The sequence below is a fragment of the Lithobates pipiens genome, unplaced genomic scaffold (assembly GCF_037356315.1).
Source record: "Lithobates pipiens isolate NorthernLeopardFrog02 unplaced genomic scaffold, aLitPip1_a1.2 Scaffold_22, whole genome shotgun sequence".
NCBI lineage: Eukaryota > Metazoa > Chordata > Amphibia > Anura > Ranidae > Lithobates > Lithobates pipiens.
This window is the reverse complement of record NW_027507784.1, coordinates 168,497,928-168,518,334: the sequence shown is the minus strand read 5'-3', so window position 1 is coordinate 168,518,334 and position 20,407 is coordinate 168,497,928. Positions and strand designations below refer to the sequence as shown.

Genomic DNA, 20,407 nt, shown 5'->3' with positions numbered 1-20,407 from the left:
CACATATGTGGGACTTTTTGGGAGCCTAGCCGCGTACGGGGCCCCGAAAACCAAGCACCGCCTTCAGGCTTTCTAAGGGCGTAAATTTTTGAGTTCACTTCTCACTACCTATTACAGTTTTGAAGGCCATAAAATGCCAAGATGGCACAAAACCCCCACAAATGACCCCATTTTAGAAAGTAGACACCCCAAGCTATTTGCTGAGAGGCATGTTGAGTTCATGGAATATTTTATATTTTGCCACAAGTTGCGGGAAAATTACAAACTTTTTTTTTTTTTTTTTTTTTAACAAAGTTGTCACTAAATTATATATTGCTCATGCATGCCATGGGCATATGTGAAATGACACCCCAAAATAAATTCTGCTGCTTCTCCTGAGTACGGGGATACCACATATGTGGGACTTTTTGGGAGCCTAGCCGCGTACGGGGCCCCGAAAACCAAGCACCGCCTTCAGGCTTTCTAAGGGCGTAAATTTTTGAGTTCACTTCTCACTACCTATTACAGTTTTGAAGGCCATAAAATGCCAAGATGGCACAAAACCCCCACAAATGACCCCATTTTAGAAAGTAGACACCCCAAGCTATTTGCTGAGAGGCATGTTGAGTCCATGGAATATTTTATATTTTGCCACAAGTTGCGGGAAAATTACAAACTTTTATTTTTTTTCACAAAGTTGTCACTAAATGATATATTGCTCACGCATGCCATGGGCATATGTGAAATGACACCCCAAAATAAATTCTGCTGCTTCTCCTGAGTATGGGGATACCACATATGTGGGACTTTTTGGGAGCCTAGCCGCGTACGGGGCCCCGAAAACCAAGCACCGCCTTCAGGCTTTCTAAGGGCGTTACAGTTTTGAAGGCCATAAAATGCCAAGATGGCACAAACCCCCCCCAAATGACCCCATTTTGGAAAGTAGACACCCCTAAATTTAGGGGTACACTAGTGAGACTAGGTAATAAATGGCGGGTGCCCTGAAACTATAAAAAAATAACTAACCAACCAGCGTCACCTGTAACCGTTATATGGTGATCACTGGTGAAAGGGTTAACTAGGGGGCAATTAGGGGGCTTTATGCGGTAGTATATGGGGGTCCCTGGCGCTATAAAAAGCTGCAGCGAACCTAAATACCTACCTGCCTAACTAGCGTCACCTGTGACACTAATACAGCGATCAGAAAAACGATCGCTTATTAGGCTGGGTTCACACTGGAGCGATGCGGGAACACCACGAATGCGCGGCGGGTTCCCGCATCGCATGCCTCCCGGCGGCAGTTCACACTGCCCTATGTGAACTGCTGGGAGTGTCAGTGAAATGTTACTGACACCCCCAGATCAGTTCGCATATCGCAGTGCGATCTGCAAACTCGGATCGCATGGTGTGAACACCCATGCGATCCGATTCTGCTGCGGGCCAAAAAAAGGGTCCCGTGCGAATTTGCGGCGGGTGCGGCGGGTGCGGCGAATGGCTGAACTCGAATCGCACAGAGATCGGATGTGATTTGCACTGCAGTGCGGTGCGAATCACATCCGTTCTCATAAACCGCTGCAATGTGAACCCAGCCTTAGTGACACTGGCGACGGGGGGTGATCACGGGGTTAAACCTTTATTGGGGGGGTTAGGGGGGTACCTTAGAACTAAAGGGGGCTAACCCTAACTGCCCTAACAGTTATTAGTCACAAATGACACCCGCCGGGTGATCAGGGGGTTAAACCTTTATTAGGTAATAAATGGCGGGTGCCCTGAAACTATAAAAAAATAACTAACCAACCAGCGTCACCTGTAACAGTTATATGGTGATCACTGGTGAAAGGGTTAACTAGGGGGCAATCAGGGGGCTTTATGCGGTAGTATATGGGGGTCCCTGGCGCTATAAAAAGCTGCGGCGAACCTAAATACCTACCTGCCTAACTAGCGTCACCTGTGACACTAATACGGCGATCAGAAAAATGATCGCTTATTAGGCTGGGTTCACACTGGAGCGATGCGGAAACGCCGCGAATCCGCGGCGGGTTCCCGCATCGCATGCCTCCCGGCGGCAGTTCACACTGCCCTATGCGAACTGCTGGGAGTGTCAGTGAAATGTTACTGACACCCCCAGATCAGTTCGCATATCGCAGTGCGATCTGCAAACTCGGATCGCATGGTGTGAACACCCATGCGATCCGATTCTGCTGCGGGCCAAAAAAAGGGTCCCGTGCGAATTTGCGGCGGGTGCGGCGAATGGCTGAACTCGAATCGCACAGAGATCGGATGTGATTTGCACTGCAGTGCGGTGCGAATCACATTCGTTCTCATAAACCGCTGCAATGTGAACCCAGCCTTAGTGACACTGGCGACGGGGGGTGATCACGGGGTTAAACCTTTATTGGGGGGGTTAGGGGGGTACATTAGAACTAAAGGGGGCTAACTCTAACTGCCCTAACAGTTATTACAGTCACAAATGACACCAATGCAAAAAAAAAAAAAAAAAAAAAAAAAAAAAAGGACATTGGTGTCACTGTGACTGGGGGGCAGGGGTAATTGGGGGGGTGATCGGGGGGTAAAGGGGGGGTGTGAGTGTGCCTGGCATGTTCTACTGTGTGTGTAGAGTGTTGGTGCAACTTACTGATCCGCTCTCCTCCGTGTCGGAACGAAAAATACCGACACGGAGGAGAGAATACATCACTTCCTCTCCTGTGTTTACATTACAGGAGAGGAAGTGATGTCACCGGGGATTTCTATTCGTCGGGAGCGATCGCGAGGGGGTGGCCATGAATGAATGGCCGTCCCCTCGTCCGGGATCGCTCCCGAACGAATACCGACCGCCGCAGGCACCGGGCGGGGGCCTGATCGGGCCCCCGACCCGCGGGAGGCAAGGGACGTACATGTATGTCCTTATGCCTGCCCGTGCCATTGTACCGACGTACATCGGCGTGCGGCGGTCGGCAACTGGTTAAAGCAGTAAGCTTCATTGCGGATGCCTCGACCGAGTCTGTAAAACTCTCAGCCAGAGCAACCTCATTATCTGTTGCAGCAAGGAGAACCCAAAACCTGGCCGGGTGACACAGCCTCCAAGTTGCGCTTATGTAGCATTCCTTTTTCAGGCAAGTTTTTTTGTTACTCACCTAGATGGAGCATACAGCCGATAGGCAAAAGACCTTTCCTGTTAAGAAAGGAAAAAATAATATCCCAGAAATTTCTGGGAATTTTTTTTTTCTCCAGGATTAAGGGGAGCCAAAAATGACTTGCCTACCCAGAACGGGTAGCGGTAACCCAGAAAGACAAATGTGTTTTTTTTTTTTTTTTTTTTTTTTTTTTTTTTTTTTTTTAGCCCTCCTGACAAAAATTTCAAACCACAATCAAGCCAGCTGCCAAGTGGGAGGAAGATTGGAGTATTTCCTTACACAGTGAAATAACTAACCTCCAACAGTTGTATTGTCCAAACAAGGAGGGGCCAGAAGTCCCATCTTAATGAGTATAGCAAAATAAATATTCTCCTGGGCAGAGGAAAATCTGGAATCTTTCGGCAATCCATCTCAAAGGAGTGCAGAACAATCTAGCCAATTTTTTTTAAGCAGTTAATCTCACAACAAGAATGGTCACTAGACTCAACAGTGTTTGTGGAAATAGTTTCCAAGTGGGCCTTCCATAGATTGGCGTTTGTTGGCAAATAAATCGATTAGCCAGTGGCAGTCGATGCCCTCCAGAGTTCGTAGACTTTCAGGCTATGTTACACCTTCCTATCTCTATAGCTGATCCCAAGAGTCCTCTCCAAATTCAGATCAGACATCCCTTATCCTAATGGCACCTTTTTGGCCAAAGAGGGCATGATTTTCACTTCTGCTATAATTCGCGGATCGACCACCTTGGATGTTACTTTTCAGTCAGAACCTGCTATCCCAGGGCCCAGTACTGCATCCCAATCCAGCCACGCTAAACTTAGTGCCATGATATCTGAAACAGAGATCCTGAAGTCTAAGGGTCTATCAAACTTAGTGATAAAAACTGCTACAAAGTAGCAAATCAGTTAGAAGAGCAAATTACCTGACAGTCTGGAGGAAGTTTAACCTCTGGCTAACAAAGAACGGAAAAAGAGAATATGATTCTTCAAGAGTTCCTTCAGGAAGGCATTGATACAAAAAACGCTCATAAATCGATTTTGTAAGGCAGTCTCTAGACTACGACCAGAGCCATGTCATAAAATTCTGACATGGGACTTGTCTATCGTGTTAAAAGCAGTCATTAAGGAGCCTTTTGAGCCGTTATAAAAAGGCATCCTTAAGACTGATTACCCTTAAAATGTTTTTTCTTATTGCTATGATGTCTACTCGCAGGGTCTGCGAACTACAGGCTCTGTCAGAGAGTCCTGACCAAGCATTTATCCCTAAGGTTGCTTTTACCTTTCACAGATATCAGGATATAGTGTTACCCTCCTTCTGTAATAAACATTCAATAGCAAAGAAGGGCAACTACATCAGCTGGATGTCAGGAGATGTCTCGTAGGCTATTTGGAAGCTACCAAGAGATTCAGAACATCAGAGGCCCTGTTTATCCTCTTCTCAGAAAATCGGAAAGGTAAACCAGCTTCTAAAAAGACAATAGCTAGGTGTATAAAGATGACCATCTCAGAAGGGTACAAAACTCTACACTTGGACCCTCCACAAGTCTTGAATGCACACTCCACAAGGGCGTTAGCCACGCCCTGGGCGGAAAGAGCCGGCGCTACCCCAGAGCAGATGTATAAGGCCGCCACATGGTCAAGCATGTCTACGTTCATTTGACACTATTGATTGGACGTTTTGGGTGATCAAGCATTTGGGAGGAAAGTCCTCCAAGCAGTGGTCCCTCCCCTAAAAATTGGGTGAGTACATATTCATCCTCTCAAGGGCTGTCCTGGAATTTAAATTGGGCCATTAGGAATGGAATTGTACAAGTATTGGTTTATGATGGATTTGATCGCATGAATAAAACAAATGTGTACTATCTATCTGGTAATATTTACAGACAATCTGAATGGACAATAATATAATGTCATGCTTTAAATCCATTATACTTGTCATGTTAGATTACACTTAACTATAAATATTGCCTACCCTAAACATACTGGGGCTCCCTCGTTGGATCTGTCTTTCTGTTTCAATATGTTTATTGAAAATTTGAATAAGTAGAAATAAACAAGAGATTACAATCTGCTCCTTGAGTGCCCTCATAGAGGCCACAAAACATGAATACAAAACCAAAGGGCAAACCATCACATTATACTTCTAATAAACACAAGATAAGGAAGGGAAATGAGTAGGGGATGATATTGAGACTGGTTCCAGTACCAAACAACTTGTTCCCTTGTTGTTTCCAGAGGGTGAGCCCTTTTCCTACTACCCCCGTCCCGGGTGGCAGCAGTATTTATTAGCAATGGGAGAGATTACAAAGGAGAGTAAAGAGAGATAGGGAACAGAAGAAGGAAGGGTAAAGAGAAGAGAGGGGGAGGAAAGGAGGGGGGGAAGTTCGGGCGTGGACGCCCCGCCAGGAGAAATTAGACCAAGCCCAAGCATGCCGCTTGGAGCGCGGGGAACTCAGGAGATGCACGGCTCCCAGATTTTTTGAAATTTAGCATGAGAATCATGGACAATACTGGACATACGTTCCTGAAGTAACATAGCAGTCATGCGGGTCTTAACCCCTTGAAAATCTACCCGTTGTGACTTCCAGGCTTGGGCAATGGTCCGCTTGGCCGCTATAAATGGATAGGTAGCCAGCTTCTGTTGAGGTGCCTCGCAGGCCAGGAGCCGGGCAATGTAGGAGAGCTAGCTTGGCGTCCCTTCGGATCGTTAGGTGAGTGTCTGCAGCAAGCCAAAAACCCTAGACCAGAACCCCACCAACCTTGGGCAAGCCCACCATGTGTGCATAACATAACCTCGCTGTCCACAGTTGCGGAAGCATCTGTCAGTACTCCCAGGGAATGCCCGAGCTGTGCGGGCAGGTACCCAATACCATCGGAACATTACTTTATATGCGGCCTCTAGGGTATTTGTGTTGAACGAGCATTTGGCGACCGTTTTCCAGGCCCTGTTTCAGTCCTTTGGGTCTACTGGAGCCCGAAGGTCCTTTTCCCATTGAGTCATATAAGAGAGGGGTGCTGATGGAGGGCGACCATTCAGGGAGGCATAAATGGCCGAAATAAGGCCTGGGGACCCTGGGGCTTGATGGCATGTATGTTAAAAAAAATTTTTTTTTGGAAGGGATAGGTGGACATGCGGCGCAATGTTGCAATCCAGTGCTTTAATTGGATAAAGTAATAATGCTCTGTAGCCGGCGCCTCTTGTGTTTCCCGGATACTCTCCCAGAAGGGGAATGAACGTGAGGAAAGAAAATTTTGGACTTGTGGGTAGCCATGCGAAGGCCACCAGGAGAATGCCTGGGGCTCCACCAGACCGGGTGGGAAAAGAGGGTTATGGGTGATGGGGAGTAGGGGTAGGAAGGGAGACATCAGATTGTTGGAAGAGCGAACTGAGTCCCACACCTGCAGACCATGTAGCAGCATGGGGCTCAGGGAGGGAGGGCGCAGATTCCTGGGAAGCCAGAGGAGTGCCTGAAGTGAATACGGGTCACAGCCAGGCACCTCCAGGAGCACCCACAGAGGAACATCCGTGGTTGCATGAAGCATAGTCAACGGGGAGAGCTGGGCCGCTATGTAGTATTTAGAGATATTGGGGACCCCCAAGCTTACCTGGAGCCTATGTGTATAAAGGGTCGCTCTAGGTACCCTGGGGCGTTTGCACGCCCATATAAATTGGAGGATCCTATTCTGCAGGAGTCGGAGGAAAAAAGCGGGTACCCGGACAGGCAAAGTGCGAAAATAATAAAGGACTTTGGGAAGGATCGTCATCTTCGCCGCTGAGATCCTCCCTACCCATGAGAGAGTATGAAATTGCCAGGCTTGCATAAGGGTGGAAACCATTCGTAACAGGGGATAATAATTGGCCGAGAAAAGGGAAGAGTAAGATGGCGTAAATTTGACACCTAAATAGTCAATCGAGTGGGATGCCCAACGGTAAGGAAAATGGTCCTGAAGTCGCTGTACCAGTTCCAGAGGGAGGTTAATAATCAGCGCTGTGGTTTTGGAGGGGTTAATTTGAAGACCTGAGAAGGCTGAAAATCGGTCTAATACTAGTTGCAGGTTGGGCAGTTGGACCTGTCTTTCAGACAGCCAAGCCTATAAATAGAAAATAATCAATGTGCAGAATTATAATGACTTCCTTGTGACACAGCATTTTACTGGATGTATTCTTGGGGTTGATTTGTTCCTGAAGATGGGCCATTGCATTGAGGGCTGCATTTCTCAGCCTTGGATTTAGAGACCACGTGTGAATATGGCCACCACTAAAAATATAGTAAGGAACGGTTAAAACTTGGGTGTTTCTTCTTTCTCTTTTTTTTTTTTTCCAGCAGCCATATTGGTGGTTCAATACTGTGTTTGTTTGTTATTTATTTTGTTAGTTTTTGATAGCTGAGAAGGGATAGAACCCCTGTCATGTCTCTGTTTTATGTCCCTGCTAGGTATATCACTCTGTTTGTCCTAGTGACCATTGTCGCCCACACAAAAAGGAATGGAAAACGCCAAAATGTTACAGAACATGAGAGCAAGGGATATTGGTAATTTTTTTTTTCTCTCAGTGGGGATCATTGATTTGGTGACAACTGTCTAAAATGGGGATTCTCCTCAAAATGTAGAGATTTATACTCCCTTCTTTGAGACCTAAAGGGAAGTAAAGAAAAATCAGGACACAGACAGAAAATTGAAAGGTTAGTTCACCTTTTAAAATATGTTATACTCCTATTCAGGGTGCAACATGTTGTAGCTGGCCCCTTCTCCTCTATGCCCCCACTCAGCGTAATAGTGGGTAGGGGTTCTTCTCCCTGCACCCGCTGTCATGTTTTGAAAATGGTGCTGGGCTTCCCCCACACAGCCACATCATACATTCGCTGCAATCTGTGAATGTAGAAACTAAAAGTCGTGTCTGTCACCATGGCAGTAGCTTAAATCAGGGGTTGACAAATTTGCTTGGAATCTAGGAGCCAGCTAAAAAAGTTAGGAGCCAGGTCCGTGATGGCGATCTGGACCTGTCCCTGGCCTGACATGGAGACGAGTGAGGGGAAGATAGCGCCCCAAGCCCCTCACCTGTCTCCAAGTCATTGCCCATAGCTATTAGAGGGACATTTTATTTGTTTTATTTTTTTCAAATGACGATTTTTTTTTTTTAAATTGCATTTTAGTGTAAATATGAGATGTGAGGTCTCTCTGACCCCAGATCTCATATATAAGAGGACCTGTCATGCTTTTTTCTATTACAAGGGATTTTTACATTCCTTGTAATAGGAATAAAAGTGACCAATACGTGCAACCTGTAGAATTTTTTAAACGTCGCCTATGGAGATTTTAAAGGGTAAAAGTTTGTCGCCATTCTATGAGCGGGTGCAATTTTGAAGCATGACATGTTGGGTATCAATTTACTCGACGTAACATTATCTTTCACAATATAAAAAAAAAATTGGGCTAACTTTACTGTTGTCTTATTTTTTTTTTTATTAAATAAATAATTTTTTCCCCAAAAAAAGTGCGCTTGTAAGTACGTTGTGCAAATATGGTGTGACAGACATTATTGCAACGACCACCATTTTACTCTCTAGGGTGTTAGAATAAAAAAGAAAAAAAAAGTGTGTGTGTGTGTATATATATATATATATATATATATATATAAGTGCACTGTTCAGCACAATTGTAGTTCATACACACTGCGTACAGCTCTGAAACAGACACGGCATGGAGCTGTAGGCAGTGTTTGCAGGAGCCTGACATTGCACCCTTGTCTGCTGATCCTGCCTGCAGGCCCCCGTTTTTAAACATTATAAATGCACAATTTTTTTACCTGCAAAAATATGTACTTTTCAAATTTTTTTTTTTTTTTTTTAAATTACATAAGAATTAAAGTATAATGCAAGCCTTTTTTTTTTTTTTTTTTTTTTAAGACAAACTATAAAAAAAAAAAATCAGATACACTTTATCTGCTTTTGTAGTAATAAATGTTAATACTGTAAAGCTGGTCACATGTATATAGTTTAACAGATTTTTCCATCCACGCAACAGAGTGCTGATTGGATGTAGGTGCTATTCAACTGAAAATTTTCTACCTGGCTTCTTAAATGTTGTACGTGGCGTGTTGTTTTTTTTTTTTTTTTTTTACATTTATATCGAAGGATTGGGGGGGGGGGGGGGGCGGCAGCTGACAGGGCTAGCCAATAAGCCAAGAGATTTGCAAAAAAAAAAAAAGGGTGATTATTAGTCCGATATTCTCATCATGTGTTTCAGGTATAATATATATAATTTAGAGGTCGGCCGATATTTGTCATTTTTTAATTAATCGGCTTCGGCCGATTGTGCTGGTAAAAAGGCCGATTTATATGTTCAGCGCGACTTACAAAAGACTTCTGTAATAGAAGTCAATGTAAGTTGCCTTAAGACATCAGTGAAGTGACTTTCCTCCTCTCTGGGCAGTCGGCCAAGAAAAGATCAAAGAGATGCAATGTTTCTTCTTCAATGGACTGAGTGCCGGTTCACACTAGCGCGATGCCAGACATCGCATTTAATTCGCAGTGCACTGCTGTTCACTTTACATGCGATGTCATACAGATAGTATGGCTGATATCGCACCGCATTCGGTCCAAACACGCACAGGACCCTTTTTTCTGTTCGGACCAGAATCGGATCGCATGTGTGTTCACACATATGCGATCCGATTCATGTCCGAACTGTCAGTTAACATATAATGACACTCCCCAGCAGTTCGCATATGGCAGTGTGAACTGCCGTGCGTGTCGGGAGCGATGCGGGAACCCGCACATGATTCGCAGGGTTCTCGCATCGCGCTAGTGTTTGGACCTAATGCGGTGTGATATCAGCCATACTATCTGTATGATATCGCATGTAATGTGAACAGCAGTGCGCTGCAAAATTACATGCGATGTCTGGCATCGCGCTAGTGTGAACCGGCACAAACTCCCTGTGTAGGCGTTCTCAGTTTAACCATTTAAAGACTAAATCTTTTCTGACACTTGTTGGTCAAAGGTAAAAATCCTGTATTTTCTGTTAGAAAATCACTTAGAACCCCCAAAAATTATATATATTTTTTTAGCAGCGACCCTAGGGAATGAAATAGTTGTTGCAATATTTTATGTGACGTGGTATTTGCGCAGAGGTCTTTCAAATGCAATTTTTTGGAAAAAATACACAGATTAAAAAAAAAAAAAAACGAAAACAGTAAAGTGAGCCCTTTTTTCGTCCAAAAGTTTTGCGTACCTGTTATGTATTTAATATATAGCGTTTGTTTTTTTTTTTTTATCTTAATTATACATACAAGTGAACTGATTGGAGGTTTGTTTTGTTTAATACATGTTTAAATGTAAGAAATTTTCTGTTTCACTTATTACTGAAGGCTGTTTTCACACTGGAGCTGGCAGGCGTTGACGGTAAAACACTACTAGTTTTAGCGGCGCTTTACCTTCATTTTAGCGGCGCTGTTCGGCTGCTAGCGGGGCACTTATAACCTAGCTAGTGGCCCGGGGAAGGGGTTAAATGCGCTTGTGAAGCGCTGCTGCCAATTCGCATTGCATGCGCTTCAGCAGTGGTGACCATTCATTTCAATGGGCAGGAGTGGTGGAGGAGCGGTTTACACGCTCCAAAGATGCTGCTTGCAGGATTTTTTTTTAATGTCCTGCCAGCGCATCGCCTCATTGTGAAAGCACTCTGTGCTATTGTTAGCCCAAAAGCGCCTGAAAAATGCCCCAGTGTGAAAGGTGTCTAACTTAGATTTTATGAGATGAAGGGTAAAAAAAAAAAAAAAAAAAAAAAATCGGCCTAACATATCTGCCCAAAAGAATCGGCATCATATATCGGCCGCCGCAATTTCTAAATATCGGCATCGGCCAGAGAAAAACCCATATTGGTCGACCTCTAACACACACGCACGTGTGCATATATATATATATATATATATATATATGTATTTGTATATGTGTGTATATATATATATATATATATATATATATATATATATATATATATATATATATATATATATATATGTGTATGTGTGTGTGTGTGTGTGTGTGTGTGTGTGTGTGTGTGTGTGTGTGTATTAGCAGTCCTTACCCTTTCCCCACATTATCCAAACAAAATAAAATTTTGGCTGGTATTCCACTTTAACTCTTGACTCTGACATGCAGGAAGGTATCTGAAGAGAGTTGTATATCTTTGTCAATTAAAGTTTTTCATGTTCTATTAGCTCTTTCACTAGAGTTCAGCTTTAATTGGTTCAATCCTTATTATGTTTAATTTTGTATTTTCATGCTTAATGACCTTTTTCGGGTTATAATTTTAAAGCAGTAATAGGTCTACACTGTGGTTTGCACTATACCATATTAAGTTACTGATTAACCACTTCAGCCCCGGAAGTATTTACCCCCTTCCTGACCAGAGTATTTTTTGCGATTTGCCACTGCGTTGCTTCAGCTGACAATTGTGCGACGACGTACCCAAACAAAATTGACATCCTTTTTTTTTTTTTTTTCCCTCCATAAATAGAGCTTTTTTTGTGGCATTTGATCACCATCATGCGGTTTTCATTTTTTGCACTATAAACAAAAAAATTGTGACAATTTTGAAAAATGTTTTTTTAAAAAAAGCAATGTTTTTTTTAACTTTTTGCTATAATATCCTCCAAAAATATAATTTTTATATATATAAAAATTTCCACAGTTTAGGCCAATATGTACTCTTCTACATATTTTTGGTAAACAAGAAAAAATCGCAATATGTGTATGCGTAAAAGTTAGAGCATTGGGATATTTTATGGCATTTTTTTAAAATTTTATGGCAGCAATCTGCATTTTTTTTTTTTTTTTTTAATATCGTTACTGCGACATTGCGGTGGCCAGATCGGAAACTTTTGACATTTTGGGACCATTGACATTTATACAGCGATCAGAGCTAATAATGGCCACTGATTACTGTATAAATGTCACTGGCAGGGAATGGGTTAAACACTAGGGGCCGATCAAGGGGGGTAACTGGGTTCCCCTTGGTGTGTTCTAACCGTGGGGAGGATGGGCTCACTACAACATGACAGATCACTGCTCCCAATGACAGGGAGCAGTAGATTTCTGTCATGATGCTAGGCAGATTGCAGATTTCTGTCATGATGCTAGGCGATTGCGGTGAGGAGAGGCAGAACGGGGAGATGCCTATATAAACAAGGCATTTCCCTGTTCTGCCTCTCCTCACCGCAATCGCAGGCTGCCGGCGAACATCGTGTTCGCGGGACCCATGAGCATGCGCCCACTAGGCGCCAATTTAGAGAGGACGTAAGGGTACATTCTATTGCCTGCCCGTGCCATTCTGCTCATGTAAATCAGCGTGAGGTGGTCGGCATGCAGTTAAAGAATAACTAATAGAGCACTGAGAAAATAACTGCTGCATATTTCACACATAACAGATTATATTAGAAATTGTTCTGAAATGTGGCCGTTTTGTTGTACCGCGATACTGAGTATTAAGTGCTGACAGTAGAGCTGCTCTGTGTGCTGTCTTGTCTGTTCTGTAGATTGTTGTTCCCTTAGAAGAATATTAATTCTCACCTTTTCTGCATGATGAGCATGCTGATTCCACGTTCTGGAAAGCTGCTCACTCCGTACGGGGCTGAATCAGCATCACTATGCTTATGAGAGGACATTAAGACTCGTGAACAGACTATGTAAAACGGGGCATTAGGCATCTGACTGCTGGGGAAAGGAGGGATATGGGAATAGTTCCTTCATCTGCCTGCAGTCCTGCTTAATGTACAAACTAGGCTTTGTATAGTTTTACCCATTACAGTGTGCGTATTGTTAACCTTTCTAATTTTTGGCACTCTAGCCAGTATTAATAGACTCTTGTCAATTATAATTCTCAAGTAGTTAGGTGTTAATTGTGCCCTATTTTCAGTGTAGGCTATACAATATATTATCAATATGTGTTTATTTGGTGCATTTCCTTTTATAATCTAATGTCCTCATTCACACGTTTGTGGGGCATTAACATAAGTCTGGTATGTTGCATGTTAAAAGACATGGGATTTTTTTTTCCCAGAATCATGCTTACCTAGGCAGGTCCAGCATTGGTCCGATGCTGCATCTGTCCCCCGCCGGCACTAACACTGAGAACCAAGCTATCAAACCCAGCCGATCACTCCGTTCTCAGGGGTCGTGAGCAGAGAGATGGTCACTGTCAGGCACCGCTGTCTGCTCTGGCCCTCCCTTGCTCACTGGAGCGCTGAGCTGTGGAGGGGATGGCCTGGCTTAGGCTTTCAGCGGCTTGCTGAGAGGATGAGCCAGGTGTCAGCCCAGACATGTGGGTGGATCCTGACTCCATTATCACAATCTTGTCCGAGCCTGGACCGACTATGTGACGCCAGTAGACTACAGCCCACCGTCTGCTGAAAACCGGTCACAGGAGTGCAGAACAAACCGCACTCCTGTCATCTATAGGAGGAGTACAGCCAAACAAGCTTTGGCTGTACTTCTCCTTTTAACTTTCATTAGATTAAAAGTAGGGATGCACCGAAATTTCGACCGCCGAAACATATCGGCCGAAAATGCCCTTTTCGGCAATTTGCCAAAACAGAAAAACGGCAGAAAATGGGGCGTGGCCTGGGTGGGGGGTGGGGCTCCGCCCCTGGTGCCGCCCATCATGGGGGTATACTATAGCGCAGGAGAGCCGCCTCCACCGCCTGTTTGATCACAGCGCCGGGAACATCACAGCTTTCATTTCAATAGCTGTGTGTTCCCGGCCGCGCCGTCACACACAGCCCCTCCCTCTTGTCCGGGCACTTTGATAGACAGATCACCCGCAGGATTGGACGGATGATCTGTCTATCAAAGTGCCCGGACAAGGGGGAGGGGCTGTGTGTGACAGCGCGGCCGGGAACACACAGCTATTGAAATAAAAGCTGTGATGTTCCCGGCGCTGTGATTAAACAGGCGGCGGAGGCAGCTCTTTTCCCTGCACAGGCTGGCTGCAAAATGGGACACACTGGCTGCAATGGGGGACAGGCGCACTGGCTGCAATGGGGGACAGGCGCACTGGCTGCAATGAGGGACAGGCGCACTGGCTGCAATGGGGGACAAGCGCACTGGCTGCAATGGGGGACAGGCGCACTGGCTGCAATGGGGGACAGGCGCACTGGCTGCAATGGGGGACAGGCGCACTGGCTGCAATGGGGGACAGGCGCAATGGCTGCAATGGGGGACACCTCCTGTACCACGTCCTCTGTCTCTGACCATCTCCTGTACCGCGTCCCCTGTCTCTGACCATCTCCTGTACCGCGTCCCCTGTCTCTGACCATCTCCTGTACCGCGTCCCCAGTCTCTGACCATCTCCTGTACCGCGTCCCCAGTCTCTGACCATCTTCTGTACCGCGTCCCCAGTCTCTGACCATCTCCTGTACCGCGTCCCCAGTCTCTGACCATCTCCTGTACCGCGTCCCCAGTCTCTGACCATCTCCTGTACCGCGTCCCCAGTCTCTGACCATCTCCTGTACCGCGTCCCCAGTCTCTGACCATCTCCTGTACCGCGTCCCCAGTCTCTGACCATCTCCTGTACCGCGTCCCCAGTCTCTGACCATCTCCTGTACCGCGTCCCCAGTCTCTGACCATCTCCTGTATAAAAATACTTTTTTTAAATATGTTTCGGTATCGGTGCGGTTTCGGTTTTCGGCCTAGTGTATTTTTCATTTTCGGTATCGGTTTCAGCACCAAAAAACCCTTTCGGTGCACCACTAATTAAAAGAGAAGTTCAGGAATGCAAAAAAAAAAAAATGAGTCGTACTCGCCTTGATGACTACATTGCTAATCCCGACTTCAGCTGTCCCCCCCCACAAATGTCAGTTTGGTGAATGTTTTGTGTTTTATTTTGTTTTCCAGGAAGCCAAACCATCCAGTGAGGACTTGGGAGATAAGAAAGAGGGAGGCGACTATATTAAACTGAAAGTAATTGGCCAGGTAAGCATTCACAAATCCGAGATTTGGGTTTTTATGTTTTCTCTAATAAAATGATCTTCATAACTATATTTAGGCAGTTTAAACTGACTGAAATGGTAAACTATAGACAATTTATAGGGTTCGCTGGGGTATCGCCTAAATGCTATTTGTTGTCATATTCCTCACATGCCTCCTGCACATGCTGTCCCTCCTATACACTTTACAGTCCTTTCCTGCATGCGCTGCCTACCTTCACCCCCCTCCCATCTTCTTCTTCATACCTTTCACTTTTCACTTTTCTCCTGCAAATGTTACCCATCCTCCATACCCTTTGCACTCTTCTCTGCACATATGGTCCCCTTTCATACCCTCCACACTCTTTTCCTGCATGTACTGCCTTCCGTCATTCCCTCCACACTCCTCTTCTTCTGCTCATACTGTGCCTTATCATACCCTCCACACTCTTCTTTCACACATTGCCAGCAGTCATAGCTTCTGCACTCATCTTTCACATACTGTCTGCCTTTAAAGTGCATCCAGAAAGTATTCACAGCGCTTCACTTTTTCCACATTTTGTTATGTTACAGCCTTATTCCAACATGGATTCAATTCATTATTTTCCTCAAAATCATGCAAACAATACCCCATAATGACAATGTGAAAAGTTTGTTTGAAATCTTTGAAAATGTATTAAAAAAAATCCAAAAAATCAAATTTACATAAATATTTACAGCCTTTGCCATAAGACCGCTTACACACTGAGCCACCACCGGCATCAGCGGTAAAGCGGCACTATTTTTAGCGGTGCTATACAGCCGCTATCGGGTTGGTTTTAACCCCCCGCTAGCGGCCAAAAAGGAGTGAATGGAGCAGCTGTTTTAGGGCGTTTTGCAGGTGCTATTTTTTAACGCTATAGCGCCTGCAAAACACTCCAGTGTGAAAAGGCTCTAACACTCAAAATTTAGCTCAGGTGCATCCTGTTTCCATCCTTGAGATGTTTCTACAACTTGATTGGAGTCCACCTGTGGTAAATTCAGTTGGTTGGACAGGATTTTGAGAAGGGTGCATAAAAAAATTCTGTAGCATAAGGCTGGGTTCACACTGCTGCGGGGGGAGATCCGGATGTGATTCGCACAGCAAATCACATCCGATCTCCGTAGCAATGCGAGTTCAGCCATACAGATAGTATGGCTGAATTCGCAGCGCTCCCGCAGCAAACTCGCACGGGACCCTTTTTTGGGTCCGCAACAGAATCGGATCGCATGGGGGTTCACACCATGCGATCCGATTCCTGTGCGAGTCGGCAGATCGCACTGCGATATGCCGACGGATCTGGGGGTGTCATTAACATAACATTGACACTCCCAGCCGTCCGCATAGGGCAGTGTGAACTGCCGGCGGGAGTAATGCGATGCGGGAAAACGCCGCGGATTCGCGGCGTTCCCGCATCGCAGCGGTGTGAACCCGGCCTTAAGGTTGCTTTCACACTCAGGCGTTGGGGGAGTCGACGGTAAGGCTGGGTTCACACTGGAGCGATGCGGGAACGCCGCAAATCCACAGCGTTTTCCCGCATCGCATGCCTCCCGCCGGCAGTTCACACTGCCCTATGCGGACTGCTGGGAGTGTCAGTGAAATGTTAATGACACCCGCAGATCAGTTCGCATATCGCAGTGTGATCTGCAAACTCGGACAGGAATCGGATCGCATGGTGTGAACACCCAGGAGAAGTGTGTACCCCTCTCCTACAGCGCTGCAAAGATGCTGCTTGCTGGACTTTTTTTTACCATCCTGCAAGCGTTTCACACTGGAGTGAGATAAGGGGCTCTTTTCAGGTGCTATGCAGGAGCTATTTTTAGTGCTGTAGCATCTGTAAAGCACCTCAGTGTGAAAGCAGTCTGAAGGTCTCAGTGAGCACAGTGGCCTCCATCAACCGTACATGGAAGAAGTTTGGAACCACCAGGACTCTTCCTAGAGCGGACCGCCTGGCCAAACGGGGATTGGGGGAGATGGGCCTTAGTCAGGTGACCAAAAAACCCGATGGCCTTTTGGCCTGAATGGCAAGCGTTGTGTCTTGAGGAAACCAGGCACTGTTCATCACCTGGCCAACGCCATCCCTACAGTGAAGCATGGTGGTGGCAGCATCAAGCTGTGGGTATGTTTTTCAGTGGCAGGAGCTAGGAGACTAGTCAGGGTCGAGGGAAAGATGAATGCAGCAAAGTACAGAGACATCCTTGATTAAAACCTGCTCCAGAGCGCTCTGGACCTCAGACTGGGACAAAGGTTCATCTTCCAGCGGGACAGTGATGCTAAGCACACAGCCAAGGTAACAAAGGGGGTGGGTAAGGGACAACCCTGTGAATGTCCTTGAGTGGCCCAGACTTGAACCCGATTGAACATCTCTGGAGAGATCTGAAAATGGCTGTGCACCGATGCTCCCCATCCAACCTGATGGCGCTTGAGAGGTCCTACAAAGAATGGCAGAAACTTCCCAAAAATAGATGTGCCAAGCTTGTAGCATCATACTCAAAAAGTCTTGAGGCTGTAATTGGTCCCAAAGGGGCTTCAGAAAAGTATTGAGCAAAGGCTGTGAATACTTATGTACATGTATTTTTGTGTTTTTCATTTTTTTAAATAAATTTGCAAAGATTTCAAACAAACTTCTTTCACGTCATTATGGGGTATTGTTTGTAGAATTCTGAGGAAAATAATGAATTGAATCTATTTTGGAATAAGAGCGTAACATAACAAAATGTGGAAAAAGTGAAGCGCTGTGAATACTTTCTAGATGCACTATGTTTGCTACCATTCCTTCTGTAATCCTCTTCTTCTTCACTTGCCGTCCTCCATCATATGCTCCGCATTCCCTTCCCATGAATGCCACCTTCTATTGTACCTTCCGTACTCTTTTCCTGTACACAGTCCCTGCCAAAACACTTTCAGAATTATTTGTAATTTCCCCAAATTTGCACCTTTTTGCTAGAGAGTAATAAATCAGATACTGCTTGTTTGTCTTTCTTGACAACCGGCTTTAACCAGACCTTTTCTGTTTAATTTGTCTATTTTTTTAGGACAGCAGTGAAATTCACTTTAAGGTAAAGATGACGACGCACCTGAAAAAGCTGAAAGAATCATACTGTCAGAGACAGGTAATTGAATTGCAGGCTGTGGCAGTTGTGACAGTTGTTTAGAACTACATATTAGTCTTTATAGTGTGTAGTCTGATCCGCCTGTATATGAAGTGTGATCAAACATTTGGGTGGGGGGAGGGAGGAGGAGATCTGCAGCTTCACTGAGGGTATATACCAGGAGTAGAGTAAGTGAAGCTCTCAAAAATCATTAGGTCTTGAAAATGAATAGCAAATTTTCAGTGTCAGTCTTTTATGTGACTGTGCAGTAATGCATACCAGCCAGTATTTTTGCCTTGTAAGTGTTTGACAAATGCCATTCAACTACCTTGATGAAGATGATAGGTTGAAAAATATCTGCTCTGTTTTCATCAGTTTAGTACTGTGGAAAATTGGTTCACCCAATTTTTGGATCAATGCGCATATGTCCAGCTCAAAGAATGGAGAAAAGATATCTATTAAGCTTGTTAGGGGCCCATTCGCACATTGCCAAGTACTTTACCACTAGGTACAGCAGTGCATGTTGCATGTGTTGGTGCAATATGGTGCCATTCATTTGATTGGTACTTAAACGCATCTAATGCCAGCCATAGATGATTCGAATCGCGGCCGAGATTTGAACCGTATATGTGCAGGCTGAATGTATCCAAGTTGATCGATCAATCCACTTGGGTACAACCAGCCTGACAGATTTTACATTTGATTATTGCTAGCGGCTGTTATAGCCGATAGCCATATTCACTGTTTTCTCCTGGCGGGGAGGCTCTGTGGGAGGGATTCCACTGTCAGCACTTGCTGTGTTAATGGGGGAAACTTTGGTTACGTGAAAGAAATTTTGCCCCATCTGTGGCCGGGCCTACTGACGGACATGCCTTGCAGTTTGCTGCCAAAAAAAAGATGCCTGTACCATTTTTTGATAAGCACCTCAACACGTCTGTTAGAAGGTGTGTAGGGTTGCCATTTAGACAAGCACATTCTAAAGTGGCTCATTTTCTTTACGGGTGACCACTGTTTTTGCCATAGAAAGATAAAATAGAGCTGTTTTGGCTGTGGTAAAGTAGTAACTTGGCCATGTATTTGTTATATGGTTATTTTATTGGGCTGTGATGTGCAAAACACAGCAGCTCTCGAACAAAAGTTTTTTTGCATATTAGTTTCTATGTGCTATTATTGCACTTTGCTGTTTTCTGTATTACATTGTGATCGCCCCACAGTTACTTCTCCTCACCTGGTAACCTCACAGTAGTAAAGGATATCTTTTGCCAAACCGTGTAACGCAGGTTCATAAAGTACCAGGGCTAGTATTATTGTTGACCCAGAGTGACTGATCACCTTACGATGGAGTTCTTCTTCATTCTTCTGTCATAAAAGGCCCATGCCTTCACCTTCCATGTCCAGTACTCTAGTATAAAGAAGATCGCAATTTTAGGTGATCAGTGTGGAGAAATCTACAATCCAGAGCACTGCAGGCCTGCCACTTGTCATGGTTTGTTTTAATATATTACTTTATAGCCACTTTTTGAGTTTTTTTGTTGTTCACTCTGGAAGATTAGGAGTTTATTTTGCTTTAGTTTTTTTTATTTTAACCATTTGCTATTGGGCTCAGAGGCTAGCAGTAACTTTTCCCCACTGTTTGGTCAATCCATCATTTTGGGCTATACCTTTTTACTAGTGTATATTAATAAAATTTTTCTTCTTTTTTTTTTAGGGCGTTCCCATGAATTCTCTAAGGTTTCTTTTTGAAGGACAGAGAATTTCAGATCACCAGACCCCGAAAGAGGTTAGTTGTGTACATATATTGCATAGTTTGTTGCACGAGTGTCATATAGAAATAGATTTGTTTTAATTATACAGGACAAAACACTGACTTAAATATATTTAGACTTTGGGTTATAGGCTGGTACCATCAGGTGACTGGACACTGGTAAAGCTTTTCTGGGAAATGCTCCCTGCATGTCCCCGCTATAACCCTACGCCACTCTGTGGGTCCTCAGTTTTTTGCTGGTGTCCTAAGGTGATGGACCTCTTTTCATCTATGGAGAAATTGATGTCCGCTAACTAGATTGTTTGTTTGTTTTACTTTGAACCTTTTAATCAACTTTTCACAGTCTTCTAATACAACAATAGAAGCCGTGTATCTGGATCAGTGTAACTTCAGTCCAACCTTGGGACTGGACCTTTGCACCAGACTAAGACTTAATTCTGGCACCGTTCTCTCCATCTGA

General features: G+C 44.7%; 1 protein-coding gene across 1 annotated transcript in view; it reads left to right on the top strand.

Moving 5' to 3' along the window:
* Positions 1 to 20,407, top strand: part of SUMO1 (small ubiquitin like modifier 1) — a 45,452-nt gene that overhangs the window by 11,453 nt on the left and 13,592 nt on the right. Inside the window, exons 2-4 of the mRNA XM_077448605.1 lie at positions 15,001 to 15,078; positions 18,126 to 18,203; positions 19,891 to 19,962. Coding sequence (XP_077304731.1) covers positions 15,001 to 15,078; positions 18,126 to 18,203; positions 19,891 to 19,962 — 228 coding nt within the window. The remainder of the gene's footprint in view (positions 1 to 15,000; positions 15,079 to 18,125; positions 18,204 to 19,890; positions 19,963 to 20,407) is intronic.